This window comes from Triplophysa rosa, linkage group LG7 (genome assembly GCF_024868665.1).
Source record: "Triplophysa rosa linkage group LG7, Trosa_1v2, whole genome shotgun sequence".
In the NCBI taxonomy this organism is placed as follows: Eukaryota; Metazoa; Chordata; class Actinopteri; order Cypriniformes; family Nemacheilidae; genus Triplophysa; species Triplophysa rosa.
In genome coordinates, this window is record NC_079896.1 from 7,569,406 (window position 1) to 7,586,900 (window position 17,495).

The 17,495-nt window shown below is 37.9% G+C and overlaps 1 protein-coding gene across 1 annotated transcript; it reads right to left on the bottom strand.

Annotated features, from left to right (window-relative positions):
* Nucleotides 1-819: 819 nt before the first annotated feature.
* Nucleotides 820-17,379, bottom strand: prkcda (protein kinase C, delta a). Its single transcript, XM_057338137.1, has 18 exons — nucleotides 17,063-17,379; nucleotides 8,631-8,759; nucleotides 8,269-8,468; nucleotides 8,101-8,167; nucleotides 7,134-7,293; nucleotides 6,969-7,000; nucleotides 6,316-6,401; nucleotides 6,111-6,240; nucleotides 5,883-5,983; nucleotides 5,719-5,803; nucleotides 5,520-5,650; nucleotides 5,261-5,434; nucleotides 4,541-4,632; nucleotides 2,542-2,604; nucleotides 2,308-2,446; nucleotides 2,023-2,211; nucleotides 1,790-1,918; nucleotides 820-1,700 (listed from the first exon to the last, which is right to left on the bottom strand). The coding sequence occupies exons 2-18, from the start codon at nucleotides 8,737-8,739 to the stop codon at nucleotides 1,542-1,544; spliced, it is 2,046 nt and encodes a 681-aa protein (XP_057194120.1). The 5' UTR covers nucleotides 8,740-8,759; nucleotides 17,063-17,379; the 3' UTR covers nucleotides 820-1,541.
* Nucleotides 17,380-17,495: the final 116 nt, after the last annotated feature.

Consider the following 17,495-nt stretch of genomic DNA (forward strand, 5'->3'; position numbering starts at 1 on the left):
GTATATAACACAAATTGGCTACAGGGGCTCTGGTCTAAGTTTTGCTATAAATATATTATTCTTAGAGAAACGTATCAACATAGACTAATAAAAATAAATTATAGCCGGATTTCTCTGTCAATATATATTTTCAATAACATACGTATGCATATGGTTTTCAATGAATGAACAGGGTTGATTTTCCAGATTTTTCAGCAGGTTCCAACAGTAGAGGGCGCAATGTTACAACATAAAGTGGCACATTTCACGCTTTTCAGAAGTCTTCATTTATAATGAAATGACCACAGCTATAGTGAATAAAATAAAGGACCAACCGTGTTTTCTTATTAGTGTATAAAAGTAATAAGTAGTAATAAATCGCTAAAACCCATGTGGTCTGTGACAAAATATTTTAAAATATCCCCACCTCCCTCAGCCCCATGACTGACCTACTTCAAAAGCTACTTTTACTTTACATTTATGCATTTTACAGACATTTTTAAGGGAATATACTTTTAACGCCTGGTTTCTAGGTTAGGACTGTTGTTTTACCTTCACACTTCAGACAATCTAAACACGTACAAAAATATCACCTTTCAAAGATAAACAGATATTAATGTCTTTAATCAGCTGAGAATAGTATCACATCTTTGTTCTAGCAATACCACTTTACTGTAAAGCTGCAAGTAAAATCTAAATGATCTATTACGTGAATTCATCTAATGATTGTGTAGAAATATAAATTATAGTCCATTTCAGTCTTTTCACCATGAACATGTTTATTGGACTCTGTGAAGTGTATCATTCTCAAGCAGTCATGTATGGTATTTCATCATGTGCTTTCTTAAGTACATTTTATTAAAAAAATCTTAAAAACAACAATATACACACTAAAACATCAAACACATGACACACTATTGCAAGGATAGCAATACCTCTGTACCACAGACTTTTTCCATACTAATTAAAATACAATATATTTATTATTTAATACTATTGCAATACAAATTCTGGTTGCACAAATTTAATTATGTACACACACACACACACATCTGGAACCGACACACATCATAGCAGAAACATACACCATAGTTGTAGCATGCAGATGTTGATTTAAACAATACTTGTATATAATCTGACCTTATTGGTTTTATTTTTTTACACTTCTTTGAACAGCTTTTCTCCCAGAATGAACAAACAGCACTGTTCATGCATTTCTAGTTGTACTAAAGTTTGTACTACGACCTATATAAGTTAATTCTTGACATCCTAACTTTGCAAGGACAAGTTAAAAATTGCACCAAGATTGGGGCACCCTGAAATCCAACAGAAATGCAATCTCACTGACACAATGTAAGGAGACCATACAGGCTTGAAATTCATATCGTTTTAACAGGCCCCATTAACAGATGACTGGGCAGCTTTTATGTCTTTCAACTATTACCTTTATGAAGATTTGCAGGAGTGCTCCTTGTTGGTTTGGGTATAACAACAATAATCTGACTGAATATTATAATGACAGGATCATACTAGATCTTATCTTGATCAAAACTGTACATTTTTCACTTTTTCAGAAGATGCTCCATTCTTGGATTTATGAATGAAAAGCCAGCGAAAGCACTCTGGTCCATGGAATCAATCAGACCTTTCTCGCAGTGTGAGAGACGGGGTTTCTCGCTTAAAAACTCACGGTCGAAGTTACTGCAGTCATTTGGAGCTTTCTGCAATTTGATCAGGAGAAAATTAGCGAACAAAGAAAAACACAAAAGGCTCAAGAAGAACGAGACGGAAAAGAAACGAAAGAACACACCACTTTTGGTTTGAAGGGTGGGTCAACTTCTCTCCTTTCCAGAGCAGACCAATTGACAGTCTTAAAGAACGATTGGGTTCGTACATTTCCCACAATCCCTAATCGGCGTGATGGGTCACGCTCAAAGAGCTGTACATAAACAACAGCAAGCAAGAAAGGAGGAAAGAAAACATTTTAATAAGAAATCATCATTAATCATCAAATACATAAAATTCATGCGACTGCGTGTTTACCCTTTCCAGCATGTCTCTTGTATCCGCTGTGATCCAGCGTGGATAATGAGGTGTATCCATTCGGATCGATTCAAACAGCTCGTCCTCATCATCGCCGTGGAATGGAGATTGACCAATCAGCATCTCATACACCAGAACGCCAAATGACCACCAGTCTACAGAGAACGTGTACTGCTGACCCAGCAGAATCTATGATTTCCCACAAACACATCAAGTGTTAATAACTGGCAAATGAGACTGTTGGGTACTGTTGGTCAGAGAGTGAACAAACATCAGATTTTATACCTCAGGAGCAATATAATCTGGAGTTCCACAGAACGTTGTGGCCCGATTCTCCCCGAACACATTCTCCTTGCACATGCCAAAATCAGCTATTTTTATGTGTCCGTTGCCATCTAACATCACATTATCCAGCTTAAGATCCCTGACAAGATGAGAGAGCCATAATGTAATTCATCAGAAAAATGGCATATGAATTCTTTCAGAAAAAGAACGAGGAAATGGAAATAACGCAAATACCTATAAATAATGCCTTTGGAATGGAGGAACTGCAGGCCACAAACGATTTCAGCTGCATAGAACCTGACAAGAGATAAGCACATTTAACAGAATTTAGTACATATGTTCATGTGTACATACATAGGCCTAGAAATACAGTATACAGTGAGGGAAATAAGTATTTGATCCCCTGCTGATTTTGTAAGTTTGCCTACTTACAAACAAATGAAGGGTCTATAATTTTTATGGTGGGTTTATTTTAACTGATAGACACAGAATATAAAAAAAATCAGGGGAAAAAATGTTATATAAAGGTTATAAATTGATTTGCATTTCAGTCAGTGAAATAAGTATTTGATCCCCTACCAACTAGCAAGAATTCTGGCTCCACAGATTGGTTATGTGCCTATATGGACCACAGATTAGTCCTGTCACTTTAAGCAAGTACTCCTAAATCAGCTTGTTATGTATATAAAAGATGCCTGCCAACAGAATCTGTGTCTTCCAGTTCAACCTCTCCAACACCATGGTCCAGACCAAATAGGTTTTAAAGGATGTCAGCGACAAGATTGTAGACCTGCACAAACCTTGAATAGGCTACAGACAGAAGCTTGGTGAGAAGGAGACAACTGTTGGTGCGATTATTTGGAAATAGAAGATATACAAAATAACTATCAAATGCCCTTGTTCTGGAGCTCCCTGCAAGATTTCCCCAATGGGGTAAAGATGATCATGAGAAATGTTAAAGATCAGCCCAGAACTACACGGAAGAAGCCTGTTAATGATTTCAAGACAGTTGGGAACACAGTTAGCAAGCAAAACATTGGTAACACATTGGTAACACGCTATGCCACAGTACACTGAAATCCTGAAGCAAGCGCAAGGTCCTCCTGCCCAAGAAGGCCCGCCTGACTCGTCTTAAGTTTGACAATGAACATCAAAATGATTCAGAAAAGGCTTTGGCGAAAGTGCTGGCACTGCTGTGAGACCAAAATGGACTCCTGTGTTTGGAGGGAGAGAAATGCTGACTATGAGCCCAAGAACATCATGTCTACAGAGAAGCACAGTGTTGGAAACATTCTGCTTTAGGGCTTTTTCTCTGCTACAGGTATACAGGATGACTTCACTGCATTGAGGGGCTGAGGGACGGGCCCATGTACCGTAAAATCTTGGACGAGAACCTCCTCCCCTTAACTAGGTCACTGAAGATGGGTCATGGATGAGCCTTTAACATGACAAAGACGCAAAACATATTGCCAAGACAACCAAAGAGTGGCTTAAGGAGAAGCACATTAAATGTCCTAGCCAGTCTCTAGACCCTAGTCCTATAGAACCTCTGTGAAGGAGGCTAAAACTCCAATTTGCTGAGCGACAGCCAAGAAACCTTAAAGATTGACAGAGGAGTGGACTAAATGTATCCTGACACATGTGCAAACCTGGTGACCAACTATCAGAAATGTCTGACCTCTGTGCTTGCCAACAAGGGTTTCTCCACAAAGTACAAAGTTATGTTTTGCTTGGGGATCAAATACTTATTTCACTGACTGAAATGCAAATCAATTTGTAACCTTTATATAACATTTTTTTCCCCTGATTTTTTTAAATATTCTGTGTCTATCAGTTAAAATAAACCCACCATAAAAATGATAGACCCTTCATTTGTTTGTAAGTAGGCAAACTTACAAAATCAGCAGGGATCAAATACTTATTTCCCTCACTGTATATAGCTGAAGCTGAATGATAAAATGCCAAGAGAACAATGTTGCAAATTCTTGTCAAAAAGTGGCCACTTTGAAGATTATAAAATATACATAGCTTTCAAAAACATAGTTTTGATTTATTTTATATGCTTTTATTTGTCATATAATTCCCACAGTTACAATTGTGCTCCTCTATAGTTTAGATAAGTTATTATTTTTTCTACCTTTTAGAATAAGTAAACTCAAGAAAGAGAAAGTGTTGTCAAACTTTTGACTGGTAGTGTGTATATAAACATTTCGTTTTTGCATGAGTGTCATACGTGGTTCTGAACAGGTCAAAACGGCCTTTTTCCTGTATATGGAACATCAGGTCTCCACCATTCAGATACTCCATCACAAAGAACAAGTGCTCCTGTTAAACATCCATAAACATGAGATAAACATTCAGTGAATAACGTTTAAAAAGTAAACACTAACAATGACAAAGCCAATATAGTTTATAGCAAATCAAACAAAAAAAACCAGACAGGTTTGTATTCAGACACCTGGTTAATAAAAAGGTGTGGTGGCTGTGGATGTGTTATTTAGCCATCCTTTGTTTGCATTTGGTTTAGAATAAAAAAAATGGTCATATCTGTGCCATTTTACATGGCATTAAAACTAAATCCAAACCACATTTTTAAGGCTTTTGATTAACATTGTACACCAATCCAATTTGGTTTTTAAACCAAGTGGTATTAAGACGGTAATCTGAGCCATTTATTCAGACAGTATAGGTAGTTTCAGGTATATCAAGCTACATTGAATGAAGCAAGCATCAGCAAAATGGCAAGAGACGTTTAGAAAACTTGATTTGTTAGAAAAAGAAGATATGTTATGACGTCTCATCTGAACTCTTGAGGCGCACAACAGAACATCAAAGATGAGCTAATGGAGAAACTGTACTCAGGACTGTGTTGGTGCATGTGCATTTCCTTATTCTAAGACGTCAAGCATATCTGTGTGAGCACTGTGTGCGCTCAAATGTGTGCACAATGTACCTTGGACTGAAAAGTGGAGTAGAGATGTGTAAGGAACGGATTGTCCCAGGCGAGAGCAAGCACACGTTTTTCTACCATGGTGCACTCGATATCGTCGTCAATCAACACCACGTCTTTCTTCAACGCCTTTACTGCAAACCATTCACTAGAGCCCTTTAACTCGGCTAAAAACACCTAACAGAAAGAAAAATGTTTAAATGCATACATTTTTTTGTGTGATGATCCTGAGCCAGTCTTATTGAGCTTATGAATGCGTTACCTTTCCAAAGCTTCCCTTGCCCAGTACTTTATGAAAAATAAAATGCTCAGCAGTGATACGTGCTTGGTGGGTGATTTTAGACGGTGGGCGAGGACTCGATCCCTCCCACAGAAGCCCATAAGGAGCCCCATCTACAACATAACATTACTGTCAAATTACAATCACATTAGCAATCACAACTGAAGTCAAATGTGCTCACCATTAACATCTAGTCCTGGGGTTTTGTTATAATCCTGGTACACCCCAACATCCTGGCTGTTGGGTTCCGGACGCTTAGTGGATTTCTATGGCAACACACATTCATGTTTAATGTCGTTACGTGCATATATTACATGATACCGGAACACATGCAAGTCTACACACCTGACTGACTTGAGTTAGAGCCTCTGCCAATAGTTTCTGGTTGATGCCACACAGGTTGGCCACTTTAGTTTGACACTTATGATGGACATTCATGGAACAGTCTGAGAAAGAAGACAATTATATAATGCAAAGTATCCAACCAGGGTCCAAAATGAACACTTCATTTAACCAAGCACTCTGTATAAAAGCATACGGTCTGTAAATTTTGTCTGTGTAGGATTTACTTACCTTCACATTTGAGGCCCTGTTTGACGAGACCCCATAGCAAACTCCCACAATGGTCACAAAAGGTGGGACTCATGTAGTTGTTAGTCTTAAACCGATGTGGCATGTCAATCTTAAACCGCTCTTTCTGAAACTGTGTACACAGACAGACTTAAAACGATTTGTATTAACATAAAAAACTCACTTGTAAACATCATGCAGTGCATACCACAGTGTCTCGACTATTTGCTGCTGTGCCTGTGCACCTTCCAATAATTTTATCAATGCACTTCTTGTGAATCGCTGCATTGCATTCTGGGAGAGAAAAAAAATATTATTGAGCTTCGTATATTTACACCATTAAATTGTTTTAGAAACACCATTTAGCCTCTAAAAAGCCTTTTGAATGTGAAGCAACCCATTCATATATTTTAGGGATGCAACAATATCAAAATCTCACTGTACTGTAACACCTCAGTGTAAAGTCCCCGGTACAATATTTATTGTAATATTTAATATGACAAATGATGACTTGGAAACGTGCCATAAGAATCCTCATTTCTTTATCCTCTAATCTTAACTGTTGCTTAGAGGTATGAGTTATAGTATGAGATATTAATTGTACCAGTTAGACCTTGACAAAGGTAACATCTATTCTTTTAACATTCTAACATTCTCTATGTTAGGCCAGGAAGACCTATCGTTCCATACAGTCATGTGACCACGGTAATATTGAGACGATTTTGCTATTGCGATAATACGATGTCGATAATACTGTTACATCCCTAATATATTTCAAACTTTTAGGAACTAAATATGTTAGCATCCGTGTTTGTGCATGTATATAGTCTATATTTAGGAATATGGCAAAAATATACGTACGTCGACACTTGTAACCTTGTTTATTGAGACCCCTGTGGAGCAAATGACAACTTTAGAAAACTCATAGAAAACGATAGTGAGAAGGTCTGCCATAAAGATCAAATCTGAAAAATAAACCAGAATTATGTGAAGTGTAAACAAAGTCTTAGAACACTTAGGACTGACCAAACGAAATCTCTGCAGACAGAGCAGAAGGTGGGCTGTCTGAAGAAGGTGGCGATGAACTCATGGTTTTTGATGCAGTGAATCTTAGCTTGTTTAATAGCTCCACGACGTCGATTAAGAGTCGGTGCCTCTTCTTCTACCACCATTGACTGCCGACTTTCTGATGGTGACAAAGACAGAGAAAAAGACTTGACTTCATGCTTTGTTTTCAAAACACTTCAGGTGTTACACATCTGCATCATTTTTAAAAATGCTTCATCTGCAGTGAAGCATTTGGGCTTAGATTAAAAACTATGAAACACAAAGATGAAGACAAATGGAGAGAATAGATTAAAAAACACTACAATGCTGAAAATAGCAGCTCTGACATGTTCTCAGAGACATTCCAATGCACAAAAGTCTATAAGGGGCCAAAGAAAATGGATTCACACACACCCACTCACAACAATCACGTGATCAGATAAGAACGGCTCCTCCCACAGCTTAAGGGTATGAGTTTGACTCAAGAAGAAGTTGAAATGGTAGTGTCCATAAATCATAGAGGTGTCAATTAGTTACATGCCATTGAGGTGTCATTACTGAACCATTAACTCGGGGCAAATGTACTGAACTGATATAACACCAGATCAAAGTAAATTCAAGAGCAGGGCCTTCACAAATTCCTTGATGACAATATGCACTGGTCTGACCAATTAAGGCAGATGTTTGAACTGCTTTTCTAGCATTAGGCTAGACTTTCAAAAAATATTTAAAAAATGCAGCTTATCCTATTGATTTTGGTTTGTTGCAGAATTGGAAATGCAAAGCATCACCGAGCACAAATAGCTTATTTCTATGATGTTAGTGCGAGTTTACAGTCCCAAAAATGTATTATCTTTAAAAAAACTGATAGTGGGTTCTAAATGGACTGAGAACATAACTTGAAATCACTGCACAAAAAGAGTGAGAATGCGTTGTAGCGTCTAACCTGTATCTGTATCCTCCAAAAATAACTGTACAGACATCATAACCTTCCCAGAAGGTTGCAAATCAACCTGAAAATGAATTGAGAGGTTTATGCACATGCACAACTGCAAAATGCACACACACACTGACACATGCACAAATGCAAATACACAACTCCAGTATAGCGTACCCAAAATTCTGCACAACCGTTAGCCTTTTTGCATCGCTCTGCCAAAACGGACACGCCCACTGTGACTTCAGCTAAAGGTTCCTCTGCAGTTCTCATGAGCAGCACTTGTATGACACGTCCCTCATAAATATGTGCATCAAAAGTGGATCGCCAGGTAGGATACATGGTGGGCTTCTTCTGGATCAATGTTTTTCCTCGCTCTTCAAAGGAAAGAGCGAAAAGTTGAGGTCAGCAAGCATAACCTTAACCTAATTCTTTATTTGGATACCGACAGCAGTATAATATATGCTGTTTTTGAACATAGTCATGCACTTGAAACGCTCATATCATACACACTCTCACCCACACTCATATGCACTTACCGGTGCTCAGAGCTTCCTTCATTTTGACGGCGCAGAAAGGTGACTCAGCCATTGGTGAGAATGTGCCAAGATCAAAGGCGTTAAACGCAATTCTCAAGAAAGGGGCCATGGCAACCCCTCATGCACAGCCTAAAAAAGACACAGAAAAACAAATCTTTAGCTTCAGTGATGCATTAGGTTCAGTAAGAAAGCAAAAAATGAGCATTAATGCATTATGCACTAAGAAATAATAATAATAGTACTGGCTCTGGTTTTAGAGTTTTGAGCTTTTGGAAATTTGGCTTTGTTTTTGGTCAAACTTCAAGAATTGTTCATAAACCCTTTGGTTCATTTTAGTGATGCACGATATTGGATTTTTGCCGATATCCGATATGCCGATAATTTCCACCTCAATTAAGCCGATAGCCGATATATGCCGTCTATCCACCAGGTGTTTTTACGCAGCTAAAAGCGCCAGGCGTGGACAGCGTTTTTTCAACCAAGGTGCTTTGGTCGCAATTATAAGCTGCATGAGAAAAAAATAATCGCCAGCACTGAGCCCGTGGAAAAAAACAAGGGGGCATAGCCCGGTCACTTCAGTGACTGTGCCTTTTCACAGGGCTTGACATTAAGCATTGTCATGTGGTTGTCCTTCGGACAAGTAAACTTGTCATTCACTTGTCCGAGTACAAATATTACTTGTCCAACGATAAAAAAATGATATTTCATTTGAATTCTCAATATAATTGTTCCGGATCTTAGAAGCATTAGAAAATGCTTCTAAGCATTTTAACTAGTGTCCGCTTTGGCCGCCTGAATTTGGTTATAGGCCTACTCTCCGTGACTGCTGTAAAACAAAGGCAAGCAGTAATTATTATTAGTGTTAAGGCTGTAGGTTAACTTTTTTTGCACATAGCACTGGTGCTAGAAAGGTTTAAAGTTTGGTAGCACAGGCCAAACTGTAAGAGTATAAATCGTCTGTTGTCATCATTAAAAAAAATATGCAAGTGCAGTTCATCGTGAATAGACAGGTAACTGATAAAATACATTAATGTTACATACAGATGAATAAATTAGGGCCGTATCATTTTTAGATTACCTAAATTTGTTTGAATATTTCTCAGTTGTGTATTTTTCCTTTTTAACTATACAACAGTGGTATATTTGTCCACATAAATTACTGTAGTATACTATAGTAAATTGCAGTAAAATTCTTAGATACTATAGTGTTTTTGAACTTTACTATAGTATACAGTGTTTATCAATTCACTACAAGGGCACTACAAAAAAGCAAATACTATAGTACACCACAGTATTTTTTGTCTGAGTGTTCAATTTAACGGGACTTTTATTTTGACGGGTCTTCGGGAAGACGCTTGTTTGCAGATAGCTTCACTCAAACAGTAAAACGTTCGTAAAATAAACTCACAGAGCAACTCTGATTGGAGATGAAGTTCATGTGTTCACATCCTCATACAGTGCAGACGCAGATAAAATTCTCGACCATCACTCGTGTTGTATGTTAAACTGTGCACGTAATTCACTCAGACACGCAGAACAGCCAGATGACATTTAAATAACAGGATTCCGCATGTAGTTACATGGACTCAGTGCGGTGCGCCATTGATTATTGTCACACACAACAAGCACCACCACGACAAACGCACTACACAAACACACAGCTCTGTCTAATGCACATATTCTTATTATTCTACATGTCGCACTGCTGTTATTTTTTTTCAAGTTTCTTGTCCAGTCGGGCAAGTAAAGTTATCTCTCACTTGCCCATACAAAACATTCACTTGTCCCGGACAAGCGTTAAGGTCGAGCCCTGCTTTTCACATTTTAAAATTATGATAAACGAAATAATTTAAAAACATTTGGAAAATGAATTTGGTGAATATTAATTAAAGAAGCAACAAGAGCATAGGTGTCTTTGAAATGGAGACTACAAAACGGCAGTGTGCAGAGAAGAAAGTCACATGGCGGCGCGTTGCATATTATGCACGCTTAAGCTCAAGTTCAAAGTCTACCCCCGATGGACGATGGGCAGGATTCAACTTTATTTTTACTCTGTGTTTTAGTTAAAAACGTTAATCAATAAATAGGCAGTGCGCGGCTGACGGGCGCAGAGATGGATTTCTTTGCGCACTCGGTTAATGTAAGAATGTGCTGCTTTTACAAGCATGATTTAATTACAGCTTCCTATCGGCGAGGCATATCGGCGTTATTTTCTTTATCGGGCCGATAATTAATTTATAAGCCATTATCTGCCGATAATACCAGCGTGCCGATAATATCGTGCATCCCTAGTTCATTTACATTTACATTACATTTAGTCATTTAGCAGACGCTTTTATTCAAAGCGACTTACAGAGAGTTCAGGGAGCAATAAAGCGATATGTCATACAGGAGCAATAATACAATAGGTGCTAATACCAAGTTACTAGTTTCAACAAAAGCCAGAACAATACCTGTTGAGAGAAAGAGAGAGGGTTAGTTTTTTTTCACATTTAAAAGAATTCAGAACTAAACTTAATTTATGTGGATCACAAAGTGAACTATAGTGGATGTAAACAAACCAGTTCTCTTTGCATTCACACGGTCTCTGGCTTTGGAACTAATTTTGGTCCATTTTAGTTGTAAAAGGGTCTTTTATTGGTGTAATATAAAATGTATTATATTATGTTGGAAGACAGAGCACTTTGTGCCAACAATAATATATAAGCTAATGTTCTGAGGTGCTCTTGGTTCAGTTCACTTTAAGAGTTTTGTGTCAAAATGAATGTGAACTGTTGCCCCTTCAGATGTGTCCATATTGTCAATTAGGGCTGGGCGATGTGACGATGTTATCGTATATCGCCGATGTCTCGCAAATATCCTGATGTCGATTACAACAGACAGATACCAGACCATAATTGATAATAATGGAAAATATGTGTTATAACATTATCATGCTGTAGGCTTTAGCGTGAATGTTAATGTTCATATGCCCAGGCAGGCAGTCAGTAACAGTGACAGAATTTTGGAAACGCTGTTTTGTTCGGTCAGTTGAAAGTGTTGCTGTTTTCTGCCGGCAGACCAGATAGACCAAGAGAAAGACGAGCTGCATCGGCAAAGCAAAACCTCACACTCGCGAGGCTGAACCGGTGTTCGAATTGTCCTACCCTGTCAGATTTTCCTACCGCAGGGCAAAGCTTTATATAATCTAAACCACATCGACAAAATAAACCGGTAGGATCAGTGCTCGAATTGAACCAAGTCTTAATCAAGCCATAAGACTTTTTTTGGGGTGGGGGTGGGGGTTAGTCTCGCAATATACAATTTATACAAAATACACAATATATTTGATCATAATATGCATAACTATATACTATTTCATCTGTTTTTATCTGAGTCTATTTTTTTTTAGTATACTTGTACTTTAACTTCACTACATTTGAAAGACAAATATCATACTTTTTACTCCACTACATTTATAAAAAGGTCCAAAAGTAGAAAATGGTTTCTATGCAGCGGGGTTTCCTGTGTGCGCAATTTATCTGGCTTGCGATCTGCCAGGACCTTTTACTGTTGCCAAGTATTTCAGTTTTTCTAAGCTCACGGTTTTCCGGCAAGCTTTGAATGGCCATTTGGCAGATTTTTTAACGCAAATCTGGCAACTCTGGGATCTTCCCCGCTAAACTAATGTAAACGTAGGCGCTGCTACACCGTTGATAGCGCTCTAAAAAGGCAAATAGAACAATAAAAGAGGAAAAAGGCACATGTTAAAGTGTGGTGTAATCATCTGTGGGTTACGATCAGTCAAGGATCGTAGAAACATTGTCATGAAAATGATCGGCATAACGGCTAAACTGTAAATAAGCATCACATACACCTTGAGCTACTCTTGCGTGTTAACTTCTGGTCTGCTGCTATATCATTTAAAGCGATTTGGAAAATGAATGATGTTTTTACTGAAGTAACTATAGTTGAAGTATTCCTGTTGAAATAAAAACAATAGAACCCTGCTCAAAATACAACATAAAATGTAATGGATTTAATGGTTATAATGGGAATTGTACTATGGATACTTGTTGTCTAGTTGTATGTGATGGATTCTATTGATGGGATGGTAAATCCTATTGGAATAAAACCCAAAACACACTACAAAGAGGAATTTAATTAAAAATCTCATTCTAATTAAAAAATTCATTGTTTTATTTTCAGCAGGGATGGTATTTGCAGTAAAACCACAGTATCCACAAATTTACCATTTTCTCTATGGAACCATACTCCAACTAATAATCTTACCATAGTTAAACATACCATAGTTTCATTATACTAGCTCTAGTTTATGTTTGTAGTTAAATTATGGTAATACAAACGGTAATAAATCCAACAAACACATGGCTTCTACACTTTATTATTTACAAGAACCTTACTACTTACTGGTAAATTGCTGCTAAAACTGGTAAAGGGAATATACAAAATAAAAGAACACTGCTCATAAATACATATAGGCCTAGGGGGCTAATGAGGATAATTAGGCTAAATGATAATACAGGATTATATTTAATAACTAAACATACAGTATATGTGCTAAACATATAAAGCTCTTAAAGGAGTTGCTCATTGCAAAATTTGCCCCCATTGACTTTCCATAGTAGGAATAAAAACTACTATGGAAAGTCAATAGGGGCAAATTTTTAAGTGAACTACTCCTTTAATACAACTGATACTGTGAGCTACTCAGTGTATTCAGTAGGTTGCTTCAGAGGCATAAGGTATACGACAATAAAACAATGCACAGCTGACAAAGTAAATTTACTTTTAATACTTGAGTACTTTTAAAAGCACGTACTTCTGTACTTTTACTTAAGAATCTGTCTTTACAACTTTTACTTGTAGTAATATTTGACCAGTAGTATAAGGAAGTTGTGTACTTCGTCCACCTCTGGTATCAGCAGATTGATAGTCTGCGCAACGTTGCATGAAGTCAAACACACCCGATATTATCGGACATCGCGATGATTTTAAAGTCGATAACTTTTTTTAAACACATTGCCCAGACCTATTGTCAATACAATAAGTCATTCTATTTTACTACATATCGCTACTGTCCTTCTGAAACCCTGTATCTCCATATTTTTATTTTAATAACAAATCATTATTATTAGTCAGCCTTTATGTTATGCAAATATCCAACCAATAAAAAGTATTAAAAGTGCTTGGCAACTTTTAAAACACAGTTTTTAATCATTTAAAAAGTACAGAGTTTTTTCCATTTCCTGAAAAACAGCAAGACACGTCTGAGGTTTTGGAAGGACAGTGACTATATATAACAATATCTTTCAATCAGTGTATCTTTCAATCATTATTGGTTTTATACATCTAATTGCTTTATTATTAGAAAACAAAATGTGTGGAATCTCCTATGACACAGATGAGGTTTATAGGTTAAGCTAATAACCGAGTTCATCAGTCTTGTATAGTGCCCCCCACCCTCTTGTTACAAAACAAACAATATGACTAATGCTCTGCCTGCATTGTAAAATGTCAAAATAAACACACACTCATACAATATTTATTACCCATTATTTATTCATATTTATTGCCCACACTGGACTTTAAACTGTATTACTACAGAGTATAAGAATTAGAGGAAGAAAAAGACATTTTCACACTCATACAAACACAGATCCATTTTGAACTCTACTTGTTCAAACATGTCCAAAACATGCCGGGAACCATTTAAACAGGCCACGCACCACATTTCAAAAACTTAAATCTGTCCACACACGTGCCTAAGTCTGCGCGAGTGTGCAAGCTCCAGCGAATCAGTTGTTTGGAAGACTATGTCAATAATATAAGCTTGCAGCATAGTACAAGTCGATCTGTAACAGCCCATGACATGCCAGAGCCTTTCTGACAAACATGATTTCACACACATACAAGGGAGGGATGTGTTGAGTAGGCAGGTGTGGTTAACACAGACTCCATCTGCTTTTCAGAACATGTTTAGTGTATTTATAATAGATTGTAGAGTCAAGTGCCAAGATTAAGGCCCAATCCCAATTATATTTTCTACCCCTTTGCCTACCCCTCGCCCCTACCCCTCGCCCCTTCCCCTTGCCCCTTGAAACAAAGTGGCAAGGGGAAGGGTTACAAATTTTCTGCTAATAAATGGGACACCACTACTACACCGGTATACGTCATGACGCCGTTGCTAGCTCCTAACGTTACGTCAGAGGACATGCGCTGATGCACCGGTATATGACATAAAAATATATTTTCTAATATCGTGCAATCAGTGCTGTCTGCTAGCAAACTTGAGCGATTTTTTTGCAAACGTTAAAAGAACATCACCGTAAATACAAACACAAGATTGAATGTAACTTACATAAAATGAAAAATGGTCATAAAAATCCTTATTAATGGCAAAAATTACTTACATTTGGGTCTGCTTGCTCGAGTGAGCAGCCATGTTGGAAATTTTTCTTAGCCCTTCGTTTGAAGTGAGGTGAGGTCCCGAAAAATCTTCATTTGAAGGGCTATCTGACCCTGACCCTTCCCCTTACCCCTACCCCTCCAACCAAAAGAGTATTGAGACACCCCTAACCCTTCACGTGAACGTGCCAAACGGAGGGGTAGGGGAATGTGTAGGGGTAAGGGGTAGAATTGGGATTGGGCCTAAGAGTTGCATTTTAGAGCTATAGTTCACCCAAAAATGCTAATTCTTTCATTTTTACTTATACTCATGTCATTGCAAACCTGTATGACGTTCTTCTTCTGCAGAACATAAAAGACAATATTGTTGGTAAACAAACAACATTGGACCTCACCGACTTCCATTATACGAACACAAAACAACCGAAAAATCTCTCAAAATATTTTATTTTGCGTTCCAGATTAGAGTCATATACATCTTTTGAATGCTATGAGAGTGAATAAATGAAGACAGAGTTTTTGTTTTAGGGTGAAGTATGCCTTTAAGGGGTTTAAAGGTAAGATCGGATGCGTCACTCCTGCACCCCATGCATCACTATTGCTAATGGTTAAGATTTCATCTTATAACATCTCACAAGAACTTTATATAGTGTGTGGTCATCAATGTACGTATATTGTCATTTTAAAACAACTTATAACATTAAACCTATATCAAACCAGACTTTTCATCTGGCACACAATCTTCTTAAGTAACAAAATATCACAGAGACCTGCACTCTTCTGATTTGGGTTAGCAACAAGAGCAATCTTTTTTTACCAGAAACAAAATGTCATTTAGGCTATGAAATGCTTACAATGTAAGAACAAACCATACACGTCCCAACCAAGCTTAGTTTCTAGCAAGGCCATTAATATTTTTAGTTAATATTGGTGTCATCTGAAGCATGTGTATGAAATCCATTTTCATGACTGCATTCTTACTTTTCCAAAGTCACATACAATATGTAATGTCTAATGTGTGTACAGGACAGGAAGGAACTATCGACACACTTAACAGAGTGAAAGAGTTGTATGGTGTAAACTGTTGAACCACAGCAGGATGCATGTCTTCACTGCATACATGACACCACGTAGCCACATGGTGGGGTAATGATTGATAGTCTATTGGAGAAATAATAAAACACAACCACAAAACCCTTTCTATAACACTCGTGAAACAAAACTTATTCTCCAACACGCACTGATACATGTCAACTGGAAACACGCTCAGTCTGTACTGTAGGCTATACTAGATCAATAATATCGATAATAGAGAACAGCGTCAGCGGTATTTTAAACCACTCAATGTCATTAACGTTACTGTTCTGAGGTTATTTAAGGATAGCTTATAGAAAATACGAAAATTCAGAAATAATGTTACAACAAGTTAAGTTAAACTTCAAAAAACTTGTCTCAAAACCTATGGGCTGCCTACAAAGACAGCATGTTTGAACAGTAACGTTATGCTCGCGTGCAGCATTTTAGGACATCCATGCAACTTAAAAGGATCCGACACATAGAATTGGTTGCCATTTAAACTGGTAACATTAGAGTTGTCTATATTAGTTTTTTCAGGGTAGGAAAAAAATGAGTTTTAAAACTACACGTCACAACTACTATGTCAAGGTCCAGACACAACAGTCTCGACAGTGTGCAAGTCATTCTGAAACTGTGGGTTGCACTGCGCCCGTACTTTAAATATCATTACCATTATACAACTTCAAGCTTCGAAAACTTTTTCAACAAACATACGGTAACGTTAAAATAAACACTCCCAGCCCTCTACCAACACTAAAACACCTCATTCAATCGAGCGGCTGGTGTCAAATAACGTAGCACACACAGCCTTGCCTGCCTTTCCGCGTCAAACAAAAACCGCAAGCACGATAACGAGAAAAACGCTAAAAAACGCCACATTAATAAAGTTCCATCACGATCGATCAATAGTCGCCCATAACACCCAAGAAAGCTTGTTAAAAACTCACCTCTCCCACGAAGAAATTGAGCTTTCTCCGAGCCGCCTGATTTATTCTGTGATTGAGCCGTTTGAGGAAGTACAGCGCGCTCTTGGAGTTCGGAGTAAAGTAGGGCGGAGTGACGTCGCACAGGTGCTCTCCTTTCTTCGCGCGACCCCTCTTCTCTCACGCGCGCTGCGCGCACACTAAGATGCACCTTTAATAACCCAGCTCGCAGAATATAGGATGCGTTTTGACGGATCTTTTCTGTGAATTTTAGCGCGGTTGGGACGCGTGAAGGGCACTGGTGGAGCGCCTTCTCTCAGATGCCTCCTGTATTGATGTTAAGCCAGCGTTATTTCCACTGCTGGTCACACACATGTGGAGAGAGACACAGTGATGGGGGTGGCCCGAGATTTATATGGTTTATTCAGAGGTGTTGAGATGAGAAACAGATCTGTGT

Coding starts and splice junctions, on each gene's coding strand:
- prkcda (XM_057338137.1), bottom strand. CDS start 8,739: ATGGCCCCTTTCTTGAGAATTGCGTTTAACGCCTTTGATCTTGGCACA. Junction 7,001..7,133: donor GTCTGCAGAGATTTCGTTTG/GTCAGTCCTAAG, acceptor TTTGCTCCACAG/GGGTCTCAATAAACAAGGTT. Junction 5,984..6,110: donor ACAGGGCCTCAAATGTGAAG/GTAAGTAAATCC, acceptor CTTCTTTCTCAG/ACTGTTCCATGAATGTCCAT.